The sequence below is a fragment of the Crocodylus siamensis genome, chromosome 1 (genome assembly GCF_052110815.1).
Source record: "Crocodylus siamensis isolate JL-2025a chromosome 1, ASM5211081v1, whole genome shotgun sequence".
In the NCBI taxonomy this organism is placed as follows: domain Eukaryota; kingdom Metazoa; phylum Chordata; order Crocodylia; family Crocodylidae; genus Crocodylus; species Crocodylus siamensis.
The window spans coordinates 366746802-366768256 of NC_143395.1; the positions used below are offsets into that span (position 1 = coordinate 366746802).

General features: G+C 43.3%; 1 protein-coding gene across 6 annotated transcripts in view; it reads left to right on the forward strand.

The window, feature by feature from the left end:
- Positions 1 to 21455, forward strand: part of FNDC3A (fibronectin type III domain containing 3A) — a 232899-nt gene that overhangs the window by 187906 nt on the left and 23538 nt on the right. For all 6 annotated transcript variants that reach the window (XM_090025998.1, XM_090026004.1, XM_090026012.1 and 3 more), the window contains 10 exons: positions 3867 to 4005; positions 7131 to 7184; positions 9748 to 9872; positions 11159 to 11333; positions 12554 to 12640; positions 14501 to 14639; positions 16809 to 16877; positions 19401 to 19519; positions 20711 to 20816; positions 20949 to 21124. In XM_090025998.1, the coding sequence (XP_089882124.1) occupies positions 3867 to 4005; positions 7131 to 7184; positions 9748 to 9872; positions 11159 to 11333; positions 12554 to 12640; positions 14501 to 14639; positions 16809 to 16877; positions 19401 to 19519; positions 20711 to 20816; positions 20949 to 21124 (1189 nt within the window). The remainder of the gene's footprint in view (positions 1 to 3866; positions 4006 to 7130; positions 7185 to 9747; positions 9873 to 11158; positions 11334 to 12553; positions 12641 to 14500; positions 14640 to 16808; positions 16878 to 19400; positions 19520 to 20710; positions 20817 to 20948; positions 21125 to 21455) is intronic.

Here is a 21455-nt window from a genome sequence, read left to right on the forward strand (position 1 = left end):
TACAGTGTACTCTAACAACAGTACCATGCATGTGGCTTTATATAAAGCCCAACCTGCTGTAGCCGTGAACTGTCTCTACATATGCATTCACAATTGTTAACAAATTGGAAAGCAAAATGTAGTTGCAGATGCTTTTAGCTGGTTAAGGGCAATGAGGATAGACTCAGACTAGTCTTTTGGCAACATCAGTCAAGAACAATCTTAGAACGTGAGTTATTGCTGGTGTGCCAATAAATCATTTTAGGAGTCCCAGCTGAGGCTATTTAGTGTAGTTCAGTAGCCAACTGCATTGATACAGCTACCAAAAGGTGGGTCTATGAAGGTAACAGAACTGTATTGTCAGCCAGCTTACAAAGAACATTGCCAGTGTGTGCTGGTGATTAATAAAGCACCTAGCCAGCTGGAATATGAAAAGACTGACTTGAAAAGGTTGCTCTCAGGAAGGCCAGGTGAAAACAGGTATTTTCTGAGAGAGTATGACATCTCGTGAAAGTATATGGTGGCTCGGGGAGTATAGATTCAAAGAATATGAGACAGTTACAGATGCATTGAAGAAAATATTTAGTTATTGCCTCTACCATGATCAGAAGTAAAAACTTGAATCACAGCTATTCACAACAGGTTTGCCAACAGTTCCAAATAACCAGGGTCAAAAGCAGACTTGCCCATCCTGCAAATAGTGAGGGGAGTGGAGAGTATAAATGTCACCCTTGGTTTTATCCTGGGAGATTTAATGAAGACCAGCAAGACAGGCATACAAAGACATAGTTTGTCTTTGTATGTAACTCCATCAGCATTCAGTGGTCTGTTACCCTTCCAGTGGGATTATTCTTGGATACTGCAATCCCATGGTTCCTTGTAATTACATGTTCTAATGAATTCCTGAGCAAATACCAATGAAGTATCAATCCAGCAAGTACCAATGAATCCCTGAGAACCAGTGCAGGTAGGTGAGGCATCAGAGCCCTGTACTAGCAACCTGAGGATAGAATTCCAGAAGGTGAGGAATAGATGAGTCAGAAGTGAGCACGCCTGATACAAGTTGCCAGGAAAAAGAGAACTATAGGCCCATTCAGGAAGGATGGAAGATGTGACTATGCAACTGAAAAGCCAACCAGTAAAATTTAACACCAAATGTACTCCTTTTTGGAGAGAACCTTACTGGGCAATTAGGAAACCAAACAACTTAGGACACTGACAGATGTGGAACTCCTTGTTGTAACTCATGCTGTAACTCATGGTGCTTCACAGGAAGCGCTGTGAGTTACAGTGATCCTGCCAACCCAACAGATGTTTGCTTTTAGGTCCAGGGGATTGGGAGATTGAGCTCCAGTTTGGAGCAGCTGCATTTCTGTAGCCTCTCTTCCCTAGTCCCAACCCGCCCCCCAACCCAGCTTCAGTGCTGCCTTCAGGATGGGATGGGAAGAAGAGAGGGGAGGGTGCTCGGGCTGGGGCTTACATAACCTGTGCTGGAGGGTGGGGCAGGTGGATTAGACTCCAGTCCACTCCAGACCACCTGCCCCACCTTTCAGCACAAACTAGGCAAACCCCAGCCCTAGCTCCCTCCCCTCCCCTCCCCTCCTCTCCCATCCTGAAGGCAGCACCAGAACTGGGAGGGGGGCAGGGACAGGACTAGGGAAGAGAGGCTGCAGACACACAGATGCTCCAAAATGGAGCTCAGTCCCCCAACCCCCTGGACCCAAAAGCAAACATCTGTTGGGTCAGCGGGATCACTGTCCCACAGGGATGGGATTAGGGAATGCACTTACAAAAGTTAATGAAGGCGTTCCATTTTGGAGCACCTTCATCTGAACCCTCACGTGTATTCCAATTGTTGCACGATTGGGCACTTTTAAAATGCTCTGCAGTCATGCACTTCTGTCAGGGCATGGCCATAGACAGCTTCAGGGGGCCAGTCACACAACAAAACATCACTTCTGTCAGCACCCTTAGTCATCTCAATAAAAAAGCAAGATCTCTTTCCCTCATAATGTTTTGAGACTCGATGCACCGTTTCATCTGCAGAAGTAGGAGGATAAACAGCAAGGAGATTCCACAGCCATCCTGGGTTCCACTGTTTGCAATGAAAAACTGGTTAAGAAGAAGAAATTTCTCCAGACCCCAATGTATGGTAGTCTTCAACAACTAATCAGTTCACAGGGGGTGAGCTTGAAAGACATGCATTCTGTTCTTGTTGATGACCCTAGATCAGGGGTTCCCAACAGGGGCTCCCAACAGGGAGGCAAAGGAGGGTTTTTTCAGTATAAAAAAGGGTTGGCTGCCTGCCCACATATGCTGGTCACTGCTAGTCTGCAGTTTGCAAGTCCGCAGCATAAAAAGGTTGGGAACCTCCGCCCTAGATCCAGTCAAAAGTAGCATCCTTGTAGATGAATACAAAAACTGATCAGGCAGACAGTACAAAAACCTGCATAGGTAGCAGATCAATGGGATTTTTAGGAGTTACAGCAATAATAAAACTTTGGGTACAGCTGAAAGGGAGGCAGTGGTCAAGTTCAATGTAGATAGCCCCTCTGCCAGCAGGTAGTCCTGTATCTTTCATCTTAATGTTACATTATCTTGTTTTATATTATTTATCTCTAGGAGTCAGTTCCTTCCGACCTCTGTGTGCTAAAGTTGTAGTGTTATGTTCTACCATTTGTTTTCTCTAAGAAACTTTTGAAATACTATACCTGATATTTTTGTTTTGAAGAAATTATAACAATTGATGGTATCTTAACATATTTTATATATCTGATATTTTAGATATTGCATAAGCCTCAATATAATTCTTCATATCTTTTTAAAATAGTTTTTACTTTATTTACAGTTAAAGCATATGTATAGAATCTGTAATTAATTTGCTTATAACCAAAGTATAAAAGTTAACTGAGAAACGTTGGTGTATGTTTGGGGAGGAAGGCTATTATCATTTTATTTGGTATATGTACATTAGAGAATTTTGGGTTTGGGCTGTTGTTTGTTTTTAATGCAATAGTCACCATCAGTCATCATTTACAAGTGCTTATGAAATGTTGTTATCCAAGGTACTGCGTTTGTTACTTTATCTAGATACAGGGACTAATGCATAATGTATAATTATGTAGACAATAAATGGTGACTGACAGGAACTAGTGCATATCCAAAACAATGTACTATGTTTGCCCCTTGCATGACCAGGGGCGGATCCAGAGTGGGTACAGTGGTGATCACACCCACCTTTCAGACCATGCTACAGGAGTACAGCCAGGGACTTTCTGAGTCCCCAAAGCAGGTAAGAGCCCACCTTTCTCGACACCCTCTCCCCTTCCCCTCTGTGTTCAGGAGCATCTCCCCTCTCTGACCATTCTGCCCCTTGCCCTCTCTACTGATGCCTTTGGGTATAGGAAGAGGAGACCTGCCTACTGCTGCTGTCCCCAGCTGAGCCTGGCTCTCCACTCAGCCTTTCCTCACACAGAGAGGGTAAGGGGGAAATAGGCGAAGAGGGGAGATGCCGCTGAGCACAGAGGGAAAAGGAGAGGGTGCCAAGAGCTGTGGGGTGAGAGAGATTCTTACCTGATTCCTAAAAAGTCTCCAACTGCTTCCATGCTGTTGTCTACCTAGTAACAATTGAGGCTGGGCACGGGGGGGGGGGTGCATCCATTCCTGCAACACTGCTCATATACCCCCTTTTTCAGAATCCTGGATCCGCCTATGAGCATTACTTTATTAGTCAGAGTATTTTTAGATGTTACTTTTAACAGCAATACTTTAGAGAAAGGGAGAATTGGTTTTTTTGCTTTTATTTGTATCTTTAAATAATTCTACAGTTCTACAGAAAGTATTATTCAGATTCTGAAGCAAAACATCAAACTGTTTTACTACTCTAGAGTTCAAGCAGAAAGCAACTGCATAAAGGGAAACCCTTCTGAAGCAGAGAGTTTTACCACAATGAGCTGTGAACCTGATATTCCAAATCCTCCAAGGATAACAAATCGGACCAAAAATTCTCTTACTCTTCAGTGGAAGGTAAGGTTTGTTTTATATGTACTTTCAAAGAGATTTACAGAGCCACTCAATAACTTTTCAGTTAATTGGCTTTTTCCAACAAAAACATTTAATTGAAACCAAAACATGTTGTAGAAATATATCTCTTTCAACAAAATTTTCATGGGAAAGTTTTCTGAGGTCCAGGATAGAATTTCTTTTCAAAAAGAGAAGTAGCCTTACCACAGTATAGCAAAGAGCCTGTTGATATAAGATACTAGACTGAAAACTGAGACAGAGGTTCAAGTCCCTGCTCCCTAGGCCACAGGTAAATGTCCAAATCCAGTGGTACCTAAACCAGGGTTTGTGGGCATCATGTTGCCTGTGAGTTTCCAACAGTGCATGTAGCAAGAAATAAAAAATTTAAACGGAGTCCTTTACTACTAGCATCTAGGTTGAGAGAAAGAACAAAGCATAATGTTGCCTGTGGCATGTTACTTGCTTAACATCATTACCAGTGATCCTGGTTTTCTCTGATAAAAAATTGCAAATTCTCTGATAAAACTCCAAAATCTGTGACTAAAATGAAAGGCCCCTCACTCCCCCCACAACAACCCCTGGGCCCTACTGGTGCCACTCACTCAACCTCCTACAGCCCCGTAGCCCTGCTCGTGCCCCTCAACCCCACCCACAGACCCCTGCCACCCCCAGCCCTGCCAGAGGGGACCTTGGCTGCCAGGGCTACAGGGCCAGGGACCCAGGTCCACAGCCCCCCGCCCCTGGCAGGAGGCAGCGGCTGCTGCAGTGAAATGGAGCCCAGTTTCCCCTCCCACTGCTGCCTGCCTGCTGCAGGCTTGGACAGGTAGAGTCAGCTCCCTGCCACTGCATACACTTCCAGAGGGGCAAGGGGGACATGTCCCCCCCCGGATCTGTACAAGGGGAGGGGGATGCAGGCTATCCACTGCAGGCTTGAGCTCCTCACCCTGCTGCCTTCCCCCAGGGCCTCTGTAGCCCAGTAGGTGGGACCTGGCGCTTCAGGGCAGAACAGGGCCATACAGGAAAGCTGCTTGCTGCTACAAGCCCCACACTGCCCTGGCAATGCATCCCCTGTGCGAGTGGCAGCAGTGAGGGAACAACCCCACACTGCCGCCTCTGCTACAGCGCACACCCACCCTTGCCCCCATCTTTCGCACAGATCTGGGGGCATGGGTCCTCCCCCAGCTCCCCTGGAAGTCCCCCCACCCCCTGAATGAGCTGCCTGTGGCCCCATCCCACTCCCTGCCGAGGCCCTGCAGGCACACATTGTGGCCCCAGACCCCAACCCCACATACTATCCAGCTGGGCAGCAACCCCGGCCCTGTCCTGCCCAATTCCCTCCATATGGGACCCTCAGTCCGCCCTCCTTACCTGCCAGAGCTGCTCTCCAGGCTGCCTGGTGGCCATGTGCATATACATTCACACCATGCTCCCTGCCTGCCCACCCTCCCCTGGTTCTCCCCAGCCCCTTGCAGGCTGGAACTCTGCCAGCCTGCAGAGAGCTGTTTGCAAAACTGCAAAGTCTGCAAGTTTCTCTGGTAAAATGAAAAATCCATATTTGCCTCCAGCAAAGGGTAAAATCCATGGTTTTCTCCATTTTTCTGTGGGAAACAGAAAACCTGGATCTGTAATCATTACTCATAGGACAGAGGGGATTGGGACCCATTGCCTTAATCGCTGGACTACAGTTAGTACTCTTCTGTCCCCCACCCCACCTTTGATGTATGTTTACCATATTTACTCAAATTCAAGGTGAGGTTCCCCCCCCATTCAACATGGGGGGAAGCCCCTTATCTTGGATTCAAGTATAAATGGGAAGGCAGGTGGCTGCCCTGGCTCTGGCTCTGGCCTGGGGTCAGAGCTGTAGTTGCTGCCCCACACAGCCTCTGCTTCCCTCGTCACCTCTTCCCCCAGTTTCTTCTTCCCACTCCATCCCCTGCCACTCCATCATGTTTCTGGTTTCAACACAGGTAAAAAGCACAGGTTCCCAACCCCCCAACTGGCCATGCATTAGTGGTAGCAGCAGTTCTTGCTCCACCTTCAGCTCCAGCTCTGACCCAGGGCTGGAGCTGCTGCCACTGCAACCACTGCTGCGTGGCCAGAGCAACAACGTAGTCCATGCCCAGGTCAGGAACAGTGATTGAGAGTAAGTGGTGTGGAGGTAGGCAGGAGGGGCTGGGAGTGAAGGGCAAGCAGGAAGAGGCAGGCACCAAGGGATGGTAGCACCTTGAGAAGAGGGGGCAAGTGCCAGGGGCAAGGTACAGGGGAAGGTGCAGTCACTGTGGGTAGGGGGCAGGCGCCAAGGCATGCATGCCCCAAGGGAGAGCAGGCAGTGGGGGAGCCAAGCAGTAAGGGAGACAGGTAGCAAGGGGGGGGGGTTAAGCCACTTGACTCCCTCCACTGCCTGCCCTCCTGCCACTGCTTGTCCCACTGCAGCAGTGGGAGGGACAAATTAAAATGACTCCAATAATTTGATTCTAGACATGGAAAATTATAACAAATTTATAAATGTTCCATGTTTACAATCTAATTATTGAGAATAATTTTAAATTTGAAGTTGTCTTGTGTTTGCGTAATCATTTAAGCAAAGTAGAACAGGTTCATGTGGAGAGTATGTGAATAGGACAGAACCCTAGTCTAGTTCATCGAGAAGCCAACCTTTTAGGCAGGTTTACCATGAATTAGTCCTGCACTTTCCTGTGTACCACTTCAATCCCTTTCCCCTGGCCAATTTGCTCTGCTTTCTGCTCTATGGTCCCTACCCAATCTGCTGCTCTCCTTTCTTCTTCCTGCCCTATCTGCCACTGTGCTGATTGTCCTCTCCCTGATCTGCCACGTGCCCCACACACTGTCTGTCTGCCCATAACATGTGTGACACTTGACTGCAAATTGACCAACCCTGTTATATTTCCTCAGAAAATTTCACTGAATGTCCACTAGATGGAAACAGATGAGATGAACATATTAGTGTTGCACAGAACACCAAACAGTCACATGAGAGAACATCTCTGACTTTAGTTTGATAGGAGCAAGAGACCTGTGAAGGAAGGGCTCAAGCCAGTAGCCAGTGTCCTCTGGTGATCTTGTCTCCCTGTTTATGGCAATCTAATTTTCTTGTTTTCCTGTTCCAGGCATCTTGTGACAATGGTTCTAAAATCCACAGTTACCTTTTGGAATGGGATGAGGTAATCAGCAAATTTACACTACTATTTATATTTTTTAACTTCAATTTTCAAAAACCCTACATGTAATTGTGCACATAGGCAAATACAGGTTTTTGAAAAGGGGGGTGCTGCAGATGTGACTGGCACTGCAGCAGTGACTTCAACCCCCCTGGTTCTCAGGATCTCACAGTAGTCTGGGAGGCCACCAGCTTGAGCGGTTACATCAGGCATTGCATGATGTTCAGGTTGGAAGACATGCTGACAGCTTCCACTTCCCCATGGCCCCAGATACTTGGATTACCTGCAAAGTCCAAGGGTGAGGTGCAGTTGGAGCTCCCCAGCCAGTGGAGGACAGAGCAGGGACCAGGCACAGAAAGGGGGGACCCACCTGCCCCTGTCCATGGTTGACCTGGGGCAGGGATAGTCCCAGAGCAGCTCCTGGCACACGAGAGCTGGAGGGTGCAGAGCATGGCAACTTAAGAGTACAGTGTTTGGGCAGAGATGGCAGTGGCAACATGGGTTCCCCCTTCCTGTGCCTGCTTCTGGGTCAAGAGAGGAACCATCTGCTACTGCTTCTGTCCCTGCAGCCACTCCCCACAGCACTTGGCTGACATGGGGTAGGAGCACTGGTGACATGTAGGGGGTGCACCTGCACCCCCTGAATCATAGAATCATAGAAGTAGGGTCAGAAGGGACCTTGTAGATCTTCAAGTCTGACCCCCTGCCTGGGCAGGAGAAGAAACTGGGCTCAAATGATTCCAGCCAGGTAGGCATCAAGCCTCCTCTTAAAGAGCCCCAGGGTAGGAGCCAGCACCACTTCCCTTGGAAGCTGGTTCCAGATCCTAGCCGCCCTAACTGTGAAGTAGTTCTTACGGATGTCTAATCTAAACCTACTGAGATTTCCTGGGGGCCAGGTCGTGGGGCAACTGGAGCCTGGTGGCTCCTGCTGCTGCACGCACTGCAGGGAAGCCAGTTCATCCAACCCCTTGGCTCCAATGCGCCATGGCCCTAGACAAGCCACTGGGCTCTGATTGCCCCACAACCTGGCCCGGTCGGGGCCCTATTCATGGTGAATGGAGCCCCAATCGGGTTGGGTCATGGGACAAGTGCAACCCAGTGGCTCCTGCAGAGTTGCAGCGCTGGGGAATAAAAGGGGGCACATGCCTCCCCCCCAGTCTTTGCACAGGGCAAGGGCAGACTGCAGCTGTGAGGCGAGGTGGGCTCTGCATGCTCTGTGCCTCTCTGCAGCCTTTGAAAGCGGCATGGCACAGCACCATGTACCTCCCTGCCAGGCCCACCCATCAGCGGGACACGCATGGCAGCACAGTGTGGGGAGGCAGCCAGGGCCAGTGCAAGGCTAGGGGGCAGTGGACACCAGTGCCAGTGCTGGGCAGTGACCCCTGGCAAGTGGAAGGGGCAGCCGCATGGGTGCAGTGGACCCTGGCTCTAAGCCCAATCCTTGCCTGTTGCCAACCCCAGCCTCACCCCCTGCCCCCCACATGGCCCTTTCCTCTCCCCCCACCCCTCCCCCTGCAGACTTTTGCATGGGAGGGGTGGGGGATGCGTACATGCTCAGCTGTCCCCCAATTTTTTTTCTCCCTCCACCCCCAGGGCCCGGTCAGTGATCAGCTGCTGAGGTGCCCCCTCCCCACCCCTGTTTGGTGATTGGCTATTGGTACCAACCCCCAATATTAGGAGGCATCAGTCACCCATGGGTAGGAGTAGCCCTGAGGTTACCCCTATCCCCAAGTTGGCTGAGGACAGCAATGGACAGCTCCCCCCTTCATACACCTGCTTACCTGTCCCTATCCCCTCCCTCCTACCTCCACCCCCCATGATCTGAGCTCAGTACCTGCTGCCCAGATTCTGGAGGCAACCCAAGTATCTGGGGTCACAGGGAAGTGGAACTGCTAGTGTGTCTTCAAAAAAGCTCACCATTTTACGTAGTAGAAGCAGGGAGGATGATGACCACACCACAGTGCCCCCCCTGGATCCACCCCTGGTTGTGCGCACACATTCAGATGAAAATTATGACTTATCTTTGAGGCTGGTGTTGGTAATAAACACTTTTCAGAAGATGTGTAAAACCAGAGATATATTTCCCAAAATTTATTTGCTGTATCTAAAATTGCCATATCATCAGATGGCTCTTAAAATTACTTTGAGTCATTACTGTGAGATTTTTTCTTTCTTGTGATTAGATACTTCCCCTGAGAGACTTGTGAATGAAGGCTTGTCCCAAGTCTCCTCCTTTTTTGTGCAAGGCTGGCTCAGCTGCTCCCAAGGAAACATCTTCCAAATCACTTACGTGTAGCTTAGCCAGGAAAGAGATAGGTGTGCTGCAGTGGTTGCACGCACAGTCTCCCCCTCCAGCCCTGTGGAGCTGAGGAATGAAAGATGATAGCATTTTCAGTTCAGCATTCATAACAATTTCAGTATAACAGCTACCTCTTTGAAGCATATTTGGCTTTCTTAGTGTAATTGAATGAACTTTCTTCAAGATCATACACAATGTTTTAATTGATATACATTCTTGATTAATTAACAGGCTAAACAGTGCAATTAATATCATTATTTCTTTTAGGGAAAAGGAAATGGAGAGTTTTCTCAGTGTTACTATGGCCAGCAGAAGCAGTATAGGATTACAAAATTATCACCTGCAATGGGGTACACCTTTAGACTAGCAGCCAAAAATGACATGGGCATGAGGTGAGTTGTATACATAAGCATGCATATGCAGCACACATTTATTTTGCAACAACATATGATAGCATGTTCTCGTTATGGAATAGCAGCCATATGCCCAAATGGAATTGCAAGGTGGTAGATATACCACTGAATGATCTTAAACTGTTTGGCATTCATTACAGATAGGTAATTTATACTGCTATTTTAAGCAGTATAAATGGGAAGTATGTGCTATGATATTGATTGGGTAAACCAGTGGTTCTTAAACTTTTTTGTACCATGACCCATTTGTAAACATCAAAGGTCAGTGTCCCTCACATCCGACCACTGTCCCTCACCCCCAGGTCCTAGCCCCCCAGTGTGAGGAATGGGGGGTGGGGGGGAGCACGTGGCCCCTTGCAGGCTGGAACTCTGCTGGTGTGTGCAAGGGAAAAGCCATGGTTCCCCACGTTTTTCTCCTTTAAAGGAGAATCCGTTTTTAAAGTTCAGGACCTTCTCATACATTCTTGCGATCCACTTTTGGGTCAAGAGCCACGGGTTGAGAAATGCTGGTATAGCACACACCCCTCACAAAATCCCACTTGTTGCTCCCCCCTCTGACTGCACAGACTTTCAAAGAATTGATGTGATTTTTTTGCAGCTCAAAGGAAGCCACTGGTAGTGTTTGAGTGTCAAGTGAACGTGAAAACCGCTAGTACATCAATGGCCAGTCCCAACCCAGTGCCCCTCACTCCCACCCCACTACCCTCAGGCCACAGCCACACAGTGTGTAGGGGGGAAGGGGAACCAAGAACCCCTTTGTAGGCTTGAACTCTGCCAGCCTACAAGGGAAAAGCCATGGCTTCCCACTTTTTTCTACTTTAAAGAAGAATCCATTTTTAAAGTTTGTTGATCCATTTTTTAAGTTTGTTTGGGACCTTTTCATATATTCTTCTGATCCACTTTTGGGTCATGACCCATGGGTTGAGAAACGCTGTGGTAAAGTACATAAATGTGCAAGTGTTCTAGACACTTACTCTTGTGCAGCAGTTGCTGAACAGCAGCAGAACAATTGCATGGCCTGTTTTATTAAAAAATATGTACTTTTATAAGGCACCAAGCTTTCCTAGGAAAATGAAAGCTGTATTCAGAATTTGTGTTGTCTGTAAGTTACACACACACTGAGATACTGTTTATGCATATAGATTAATCGGCTTGGTGCCAGCACACAGTTTCCAGTTGAGAACCTGTTTGACAAATTGAAATTGAAATTCTGCTCTTATTACTACTTTAGCATACTGGTTTATATACTGTTTGTTTTAAAACAGTGGTTTTAGTGAAGAAGTCCTGTATCATACCTCGGGCACTGCCCCATCCATGCCAGCAAGTCCTACGCTCATTAAAGCTGGAGTTACTTGGTTGTGCTTACAGTGGACTAAACCCTCAGGAACACCATCAGATGAAGGAATATCATATATTTTGGAGATGGAGGATGAGACCTCAGTAAGTATGTAATTAATATTCTCATTAAGAGAAGAGAACATAAAAGGATGTTTGAATGAATTAATAGTATTTCACCATCATAATGATAGCCCTTACAAGGTTGTTTTGTTGGGGAGAAGGAGGCATGTTGTTCAGCTGAGATTTGTGATATTTGTGTTATATCTGCTGTACATGTAGAGGGAAAAGTTAAGTTTTATAAAAATTGGAAAAATAGTTGAAAGCATTCACTGTGAAAGTTATTGTGCAGTCTACATATTTCTTGGCAGCAACATCCTTTAGTAATTGCTACATAGACTTTGGGTCCAGATGTCTCCAATAACATATTTCTCTTATAATGAGATTGCATTCTAATGTTAAACATTGGTACATTTTTTATCATATAAATATTAAAAAATTGTCCCTGGCCTTGCAGGAAAACTACTTTTCTAAGTCACAAGTCTTGCTGTATTCAAACATGTGGGCTTTTAAGGAGTTATGAACTTAATAGATAGATTTTATTGTGTATTAAAGGTATATACTCACTGTAATTTCTATGGACAGCCCATTAATATTTAAACAGTGTAATATTTGCCATGTGGTTTATCTTAAAGTAAATTATGGCACTCCTTTAATACAAGCCACGTTGTTTTCCCGGTTTGTTCTGGAACACAGCTTTCCTTAGCAGTCATATTAAGCTCTAATCCTGCAGAGACTCGTGTATTTTTAACTATGTAAAGTTTATATGTAAACTGTACTTGTGCATATTAAGTTAAGCATTAATCCTTGCAGGATCCAGGCCCAAATCACTGCAGTCTGGAACTTTCTCCCCTTAACAGTCATTTCAGGCTGTCTGCTTTCATTTTTAAATGAATCCTGCTAAACCACCCCAGACTTGGTTTAGTATGACCTCTGTTGGCTCCATATTTATTTTTCCTTATTCTTTTATTGCATTACAGACTCTGTTTTTCTATATTATAGCCACAGGATGATGAATTTATTATGATTTTATTATATTGTTTTGATCATAGTTTTTGGTTCCTTTTATAGAGCCTCCCAGCAGTAGAGGGTCACTGTAAAAAGTGGTTTATGTTTACAGAATAAAAATTAATTTTCATAACTTCAAATCAAAACCTAATGAATTACTGTGTTTCAGATTCTGTATGTTTATACTATATGTATTTTGCTGTATAACCTGCTTTATAAATGTATATTTCAAGTAGGAACATTTTATTCATCTTTAGGGATATGGTTTCAAGCCAAAATATGATGGTGATGATCTCACCTGCACAGTGAAGAATTTGAGGCGCAGTACAAAGTATAAATTTAGGGTAAGTATTTTCACGTACTTTGGCTATATTTTCTGCAGTGCTCTTTTTAAACTTTTATTGTTTAAGCAGGTTTCTGTGATGAAAACAAACTAACAACATGCTTTATTCTCATTGTCTTTCATAAATATCAAATGTAACCTCATACTAGAAACAAGTTAAGGCCTCTGGTTGCATATGAATTTAAGTTGTAAACATTTATATCAGTTCTTGGAGATAAAGTTGTGAGGATTTGGTGCTATACTGTTGCTGTTGTGAACATTTGAGATAAATGTATAGTAACCATAAGTACTCCTAAGTTTATCTTTAACAAACACAGTACACACTCAAAATGTTCATACCCTGTGTTGGTTTACTGAGATACTTTTCAATATGAATGGTTCTTGTTCACTTCCTACACAAAAAGGGAAAAATAACAAATGCTGTGTTAATCAGGTCTTCAGTTTTTATTACAGAAGGAAAAATTGTATTAGTAGTGGTAGTATTCCTTAAGGCTTTTGCAAGAAGCTTTATAAACATTGGAAACCTTATTATAATACATAAATACTAATTGCATCTCCTTAGCTTCATTTTTAAAAGCACAAAGACAACCAAGTAATTGTTAATTCTGTAAATTTTATCTGGAGATTTAATGTCTGTAAGATGCTTGTTGGCTTACATTCATCTTCTCCATTTATATTGACATTATTGCTATTAGTTGGATTCTAGTGAGGTTTTAAAGACAATAAAAGCCACATTAAATACAATCTTATTTTTCCATGTATTCTGTCATCTTGGTAGTTTCTAAACCATTTTGTTTCTAGCTTAGTTAGGGCTTCCACAAGGGACAAAGGGATATTATAGGTACAACCAGCAGAAGTAAAAAGGGGGCAGATTTACTTCAGACCTGCCATGCTTTTGTTAAGGCAAGTTACTAGCCCAGCCACTTTATCAATTTTCAACTTTTTATTTCTGTAATTTAATGTAAAATGTAAAAAGACAAGAACTCAACCTATGTTTTTGTTTCATTTTGCACTTACTAGAATATTACATTATTTCAGTATTTTACAAATTCAGATGTTACTACAGCAGAAAATCCATTAGATTTCAAACTATAGTACTTCAAGCTTCATCAGTAAAATATGTAGAATTTTGCATGATATAGAAATGTTTATCAGTGGACACATCGCATTACATGTATTACATGGACACTTGTAACAACTTTTGTTTATGAGGTTATATAATACATACATACATTTTTTCTAGTGTCAGTTGGCTCTCGAGGGTATTCTGTGAAATAAATGAGGAGAATGGTTTTATGATTCAGTGTGAAGGACCTTGTCTAGCTAAGATAGACAGAAATACTTTTAGCAAATTTTCAAATCTAAGGACTAGAACTTAGGTAATGAAATAAAAGAGAGGAAGAGTCTGAAAAGTATAGATCACCCAAAAACTCAGCTAAAAGTCATTGGGAGTTGTGACTCAAGTACCTTTTAGGTTTAAATTAGTTTCACATGCCTAAATATAGGTTTAGGAACCTGATTTTAAGCACATAGATCTGAATGTTTTGGAGAGTTGAGAAGCTTTTTGAGCTTTGGTAAAAGCTTATTATTTAATATTTTCATTTCTTTAAAGAACGTAACAGTTCCCTGATGGTAATTCTCTGCCATTTTTTTCACTTAAGTGAAAAGGTTGAGTAATAAAACCTTTCACAAAGGTGGGACTAGTATGAAATGCAAAACTATATGATATCTTTCTTTTCTGCTCTGCTTTACGACTTAAATGTATAAATGATTTGGACACCCAAAGCATTAGCAGTATATAGAATAACAAGAAGTATCTGTACTGTATTTATAATACTTTCTATATAAAATGTATTTACAGGTCATTGCCTATAATTCTGAAGGCAAGAGCAATCCCAGTGAAGTAGTAGACTTTACGACTTGTCCAGACAAGCCTGGAATACCTTCAAAACCATCAGTTAAAGGAAAAATCCATGCACAAAGTTTTAAAATAATTTGGGGTAAAGTTTATTTGTCCAGTTTTATTCTGATACTTTCTTTTGACCGTCTGTACTTTGGTATATAGATGGCCAAGTTCTATCCTTAGAAGTACAGCAGTGAGGAGAGTTATTCTGGATTTACATTGGTATAATTGAGAACAGATTATTGACCTTGAGATTTCAGCATGTCTAGGATGATGCTGTAATGGTTCAAAAATAGTGTAAAATAGTTTAAAGAAATCTGGCCTTTTTAATTCACAGAGGGTCTTAGGAAGCTGTTGGGCTTGACTTTTACCCCAGCAGTATCTGTGAATTGTAAGTTTGAGTTTTCTGCATTAGAATGGACTGAAAAGGAAACTGTACCAGAACTGGCAAAGATGTATGTGATTTCCTGCTGAGAATACTGGAAATCGTGAGTTTTGCATTATTTTAGTATAAAACTGTAAACTTTCCTAATTTATTAAATTCAAGGCCCAGATCCACAATTATGTGGATGACACAAGGCTGAGTTTAGTTCATAGTGAAACCAAGTGAAAGAAAGATCCTTTTAGGCCTTGAATAAAACCATCACACCATTCTAGTGTAGTCCCATATAACTGAGGTCTGTGTAGTTTAGTGGAGGTCTTCCAAATGAAGCCATAAAATCAAAGTCTTATGAAAATAGAGACTGCTCGTTTGTGACTGTTGCAAAAAGTGCTACATAAACTTGAAAAGTGTAGGGCTTTGCTCTGGTATCCTGGCTAAAGTCTCCCCTTCCCCTAATATTGTATGGTGGTTATGTTCACTGTTTTCTGTCTTACTGACAGCTATATGCAAGTAGCAATTTAATGTATTCCTGTATTTGAGCATAAGAATCTGTGGAACCCTTCAGGGCAAAGTGCATTATATTGCATTAAATACTAAAGACCTTTTCAGGGTATTAAAATTATCTGCCTTTATTGCATTGTCAGTTTAAATTTGCAAAACACTCAGTAAATGTAGTAGTATGATAAGACAGCAAAACAGGACAGAAGATGGGTGGTACAGTATTCAGCAAGAAAAAGAACTGCTTAAGCCAGTCCCAGTCAAAAAACACTCAAGCACTGGCTCAATTTTTAAGTTAAACACATGCCAAGTGAACTAAAGGTAGATGTAAGAATATATTTAAATGCTTTGCTGGATAATGGCCCAAGAACTTGGACTGCTAATCACTGCTTTAGAATTGTAAAAGGTCATAAAAGTATTTCATTTATTGTAGCAAATTATGGAATCAAGACGTATTTTTAAATGTTTATAAAATTAACCTTTTTAAAATCTTTGTTAATTTAATGATAAAAAAGATACCAGGGTCTCTTAATGCAAGTGTTTATTATTGGGATCATTACTTTTTTCCCTTTGGAAAAAATGTAAGTTTCACCTTTCATACAAGCAGTTTTACAGTGTGACAGTCTGACCTTCTATATGTCAAGCATCTGATCTCCTTTGTATCATTTGAAGATGGGTAGTTGTTTTTCACAAAATTTTAATTTCTCACTCCCATAATTAAGGATTTAGTAATAATTTGAGAAAGCACCATTTTTCCACATACTATACCTTCACACTCAACTTCAATCTCTAGTGTTAGCATTATATTTTTTAAGAGATTAATAAAAGCTCCTTCAGTCTGTAATGCAAGTTATTGTATCATAGTTTCTTCTATGAAATTATCATTTGCCATTAAAGTATTGTGCTGTTCTTTCAGAGGGAGACTAATCATGCCATACAGCTAAATTTTTGAGGATCCTCACTGTTGCCAGAACTCTGCATTGGACTCAAAACTAGTGGTTAAGGAGGCACATAGTCTTGTTCAACAAGCTTTAGTTAAAGTGCCCCTGCCACCATTCTGAAATGTGGGGTTGCTGAGTACACGTGATGCAGAGGCTGCTAGAGCATGCTAATTTGCAGAATTCAGCAGACTCATGGCAGACTCAATTAATCGAGTCTGCTCCAACACATGCTACTTAGCACACGTCAGAGCAGATCTCCATCACATGTATAGGTGCCCCCAGTTTCCAGTTCAAGTCAGTGAGGCTCAATTATTAAATACCCTTTGTGTCTTTGCAAATCTCCCTCAAAATATTTTCACAAAGTTTTCAGTCTATATCATTTAAGTAGAATGCTGTCCAAAGTAGTGTGGAATTTTTCCTGACCTTTTTTGTTTATGTTTGGTAGATCCACCAAAAGACAGCGGAGGGGCAGTAATAACTAAATATGTTGTGGAAATGTCTGAAGGCTTAAATGGTAAGAAATAATGTAGTATCCTTGTAATTGTTCATAGAATTTTAGCATCCAGTTGTATCTCTGATATTTTAAATGCTTTAAGTATTAAGTTCATTGAGACCAGGATCATTTTTATGTGTGTAAGTATAGTAGTAGGCATAACAGATGCTCAGTCTTGACTTGCACCATTGACAACTGCTATAATATAAATGATGACCTTTTCATACCAACATTTGTTCTTTTTCTGACCATGGAAAAAAGTTGCCATTAGTGAGTTTTATATTGTATCCCACTGGTACAGAAGTGGTTAGCTGCGTTAGTTTAAAGTCAGGCAGTATCTTACTTCAGAAACTAAGAGCCTTGTTGCACATTAATTTTGGGCAGCTCTTGGAGTTCTTAGCCCCTAAATCATCTTCGTGTTAACACCTTTAAGTGTCTTAAAGCACTCATTACGCAGCTCAAAGTTATGCCACTCCAGGGCAGGGTTATCTCTGATCTGCACAATTCAGTTCCTTTTCCAGTAACATGTGGCCACTCCACAGATCATGTGGCCACTCCACAGATGTGCTGCTCAGATTGAAATCATCTGGTATCTCAGGATGCAGTCGTCCCCCCACCCCCTTCCACCCTCCTGTTCTGTGGGCTCTCACACTCCCAGCTGCTTAGTGGGGAACCCCAGAGACTGGAGCCATAGCTTTTCTATATCCCCCAGCCTTCAGAACCAGCAGCCCAGGGCACCTTTCCCAACAGCACTAAGCCTGTCTGGGCGGATGGCCACAGCTGGACCCCATGCCCCCTTCCCTGCCCAGTCCTTGAGGAGGCATTCCCATAGCACCCCCCAGACCATGGCCAGCCCCATAGTGCCCCCCAGACCTGTCTGGGCTCCGCAAGCCCTGAGCTCCAGCCCTGCAGTTGCAGCAGCACCCAACTCTATGCACCAGTTCCACACGTAGTGGTGGGGGGGCAGTGTTCAGAAGCAAAAGGACAGGGGAGGCCAGGATCACGAGGCGGGGTCACAGGGCAGCCCCTGCCCTGTGAGGAGAGTGTGCGTGGGGGGACTGTCTGGATGCTAGGACTCAGGAGCCAGCCAGGGCTGAGATGAGGGAGGAGGGGGCAGGGGGCATGTACAGTATAGTTTGCCCAGACAGTGTGGTCTATGGCAGCCCCTGCAGTGCTCCACATGGGGCTGAGCCCTGCCCAGGGCAGCCCACACCTGCTGGCCCAGCCCCAGCCAGAGCGAACAGCTTACTGGCAGGATTTCAGCAGCTCCTCCTGCTCCTGCTGCTCTGCTCCAGGCCAGGAGGAATTTTCAGCCAAGCAGGTCCTGCCCCAGCTCATGGGGCTTTGGCTTCAGGTCCTGGCTGCCTTCCACCCACTCCACCTGCTCAGTGCAGGCAGCCAAGTGGGTTGAAAGTAGCTGGGAGCTGGAGCCAGAGCTCTGCACTGCAGCAGGAGCCACGCAGATGAAGCTCCCAGCTGCCTTCTACCCACTCAGCCACCCACACTGGGCGGGTGGAATGGGTGGAAGGCAGCCAGGACCTCAAGCCACAGCTGCTTGGCTGAAGCTTCCTCCTGGCCCAGAGCAGCACAACAGGAACAGAAGGAGGAGCCACCACTGGAGGTGAGGGGATCCAAGGAGCAGCCCTGCTGATAAGCTGTCTACGCAGACCAGGGCCAGGCTAGCAGCCCCAGGCTGGAGCACAGTGCAGGCTGCCTCGGGTGGGGCTCAGCCCCATGCAGCACGCTGTACAGGCACCCGTGAGCCATATCCAATCAACTGGTGGATTCCTTGCCCCCTCCTCCACCACAAACTGGATCTAATCAGTTGGCAGGCTAGATCCAGCCCATGGGCCATGTTTTGCCCATCCCTGATCTAGATCATGTTATATTCAACTTGAATGAGTGCTTTCTTTGCATACATTAGAACCAGAAGTTACTGGGATTTTTTAATTAAAGCTTAAGTTCTGCAAAATTAGAATCTTTTATGGAGTCTGGCTAGATAAACCAAGTGACAGGGTGTTTGATACTTATGCCCAGCCCACTAAGTTTTAGACTTCAATGTTGATTGAAAGCTAGAGTCTGTTGTCTCAGGTGCTTCTGGCTTTATTTTAGTGTTGAGGCATCAGGCTAACTTTATCAAACTTTAATCCTATAAAGTGTAGCCATGCTGTATAAAATGAATATATGAGATATAATTAAGGCATCTTTTGCATGGGCTCTTTTTTTTCAATTTATTTAGTTATAATGTTATTACTGGGCCAGTGAGCACATTTTAAAATGCTTTATTAAAAGCTAATTGTACCTTTTAGTTAATGGTAATGCCAAGTAACAGAGAAATTTCACTTCAACAAATCTACACAAATTTGTATAGGAAACTATCTTCATGAGATAATTAGATCATTTCCAGGAAACTCAAAGCTAGCTTTGAATTTTTCTGATAAATGCATGCACAATTGTTTAGTGAAGCTAGGATACCTACCGTGTCTGATACTGAACGATTGAGAACTACACCTTGGTTCATTGCACCAATTCTTAACCTTTCAGGAAACAAATGGGACATAATATATAGTGGAGCTACAAGGGAACATTTGTGTGATCGACTAAACCCAGGCTGCTCATACCGCTTACATGTATACTGTATTGGGGAAGGAGGACAGAGTGCGGTAATATTATCTAATACTTTATATGTAAATGTAAACTTTGATAAAAACTTTATACTTTAAGGAAGTCTTATTGTTAAGCTGTTAATATGAAATATTGTTTCAGAATAGTCATGCAACAATATGTAATATAATAGCTATAATTGGGGCTTCAAGAAAATTCTGCACAAGTTTTAGTTCCTTAAATTTTTTAAAGAGAAATAAAAAAAATATTAAAATATCATCCTAATACCTTTTCTGCCATGATAGATCAATAATAACAAATATTTCTTTGTTATGCCTGCTTACTTCAACACAGTAACATAAATACTGGTTTCTCCTAAAGCCAGATCATCCATCTAACACCGAGTCTAAATGTTTGGCCTGTGCATTGAGTATATATGAGAGTAGGAGAGGGCATGAATGTTTCTTCAAACCACAGAGGAATATGTCTGCTTTTAATGCAGCAGTACATCTTGAAGGATCTGCAGAACAGCCAGGTCTCTAGGTTGTTTTCATTTCAGCATAAACAAGGAGCCTTCATGAAGTGGCACTCTCTGCTGCCTTGTGGTTATGCTCAGCATCCTTGTGTTCAGCCCCAATTGGGGGGAGGGATTTTTTGTTGCATGTTAGGTTCTACAAAGTAATGCAGAAATGAAAAATTCAACTTTTCCTTTTTTTAAAATGGTATTTTTCCTTTTTGGTTGCCGTTTTTACGTACCTTCACTCAGTGAAGTTTTGTCCATATACAAAAGTTGCATGATGCAGGTGTAGGGTTGTATAAATGCTTATGCAGGTATGACTTATTCCTGTCTGGAAAGGAGTTCAAATAATATTAATGGAAAGCAAATGTGTGCCATCTACACAAAGTTTGTAACAGTAAAAAACAAGAACTAAAACCAGACCCAAAGTTATATCTTCATAAACACTCAGTACAGACCAGAACAGACCAAGATTAATTTCTCAGTGTCCACTGAGAAATGTGATTAATGTCTCAGTGTAGTTATCAATCACTTTTTTATGAAGTCTTCTGTGAATATAAATAGAGTATATTACCCAGCCATTTAGGCAATAGCTACATACTTTAGCTGATATATAAAAAATGGTTGATCCTGTCAGTCTAATGCAAAGTGCTCTTGTTTTCTTTGTGAGTTAATATATGTGGCTACATTTTTACCTTAAGGTTTTTGTTGAGAGTTTCTTTCTTTCCTGCAGGCTTCTGATTCTTTATTTGTACAGACACCAGCAGTTGCTCCTGGTACATGCCAGCCTCCCAGATTACAGGGCAGACAGAAAGCAAGGGAAATTCAGCTGCGATGGGGTACTTATTTTATGACTGTCATGTATGAGATTAAAATATGCAGCTTGATTTTTTTTTTTTAACCTTATATAATTTTTTTAATTTTCATTTGTGGTTTTTTGTGGGGGTTGTTTTGTTTTGTTTTTTTTGCAGGACCACCTCAGATAGATGGCGGATCACCTGTTACCTGTTATGGTCTGGAAATGTCTCCAGTAGAAACAGATGAACATAGAGAGGTTTACCAGGGCTCTGATGTCGAATGCACCATTAGCAGCCTTCTTCCTGGGAAGACCTACAGCTTTAGACTGCGAGCAGCTAACAAAGCTGGGGTAAGGAGGTAGTGTGAAATCAGTTGAATAGCATGCAGTCATTATTATGCCTGTTCCTTTTTCAAAGGAGCTGGTTTAAGTTTTATAGCATGTTTTCTTAATATGATTTTAATTGAACAATTTAGGGTGCAGACAGAAGTGCAGCTCCCCACTGTAACTGAGAATGCTTTGCAGGAAATGTTCTGAGTTACACCAATCCCTTGGACCAAACAGAAGTTCACTGTTGGTTCTAGGAGGAAGGTGAATCCAGCTGCTGACAGCGAGCCCGCAGCCACTATTCCTTAGCAACAGCCCCTCCTCTCTCCCAGCCAGGCACTTTTTGCAGAATGGA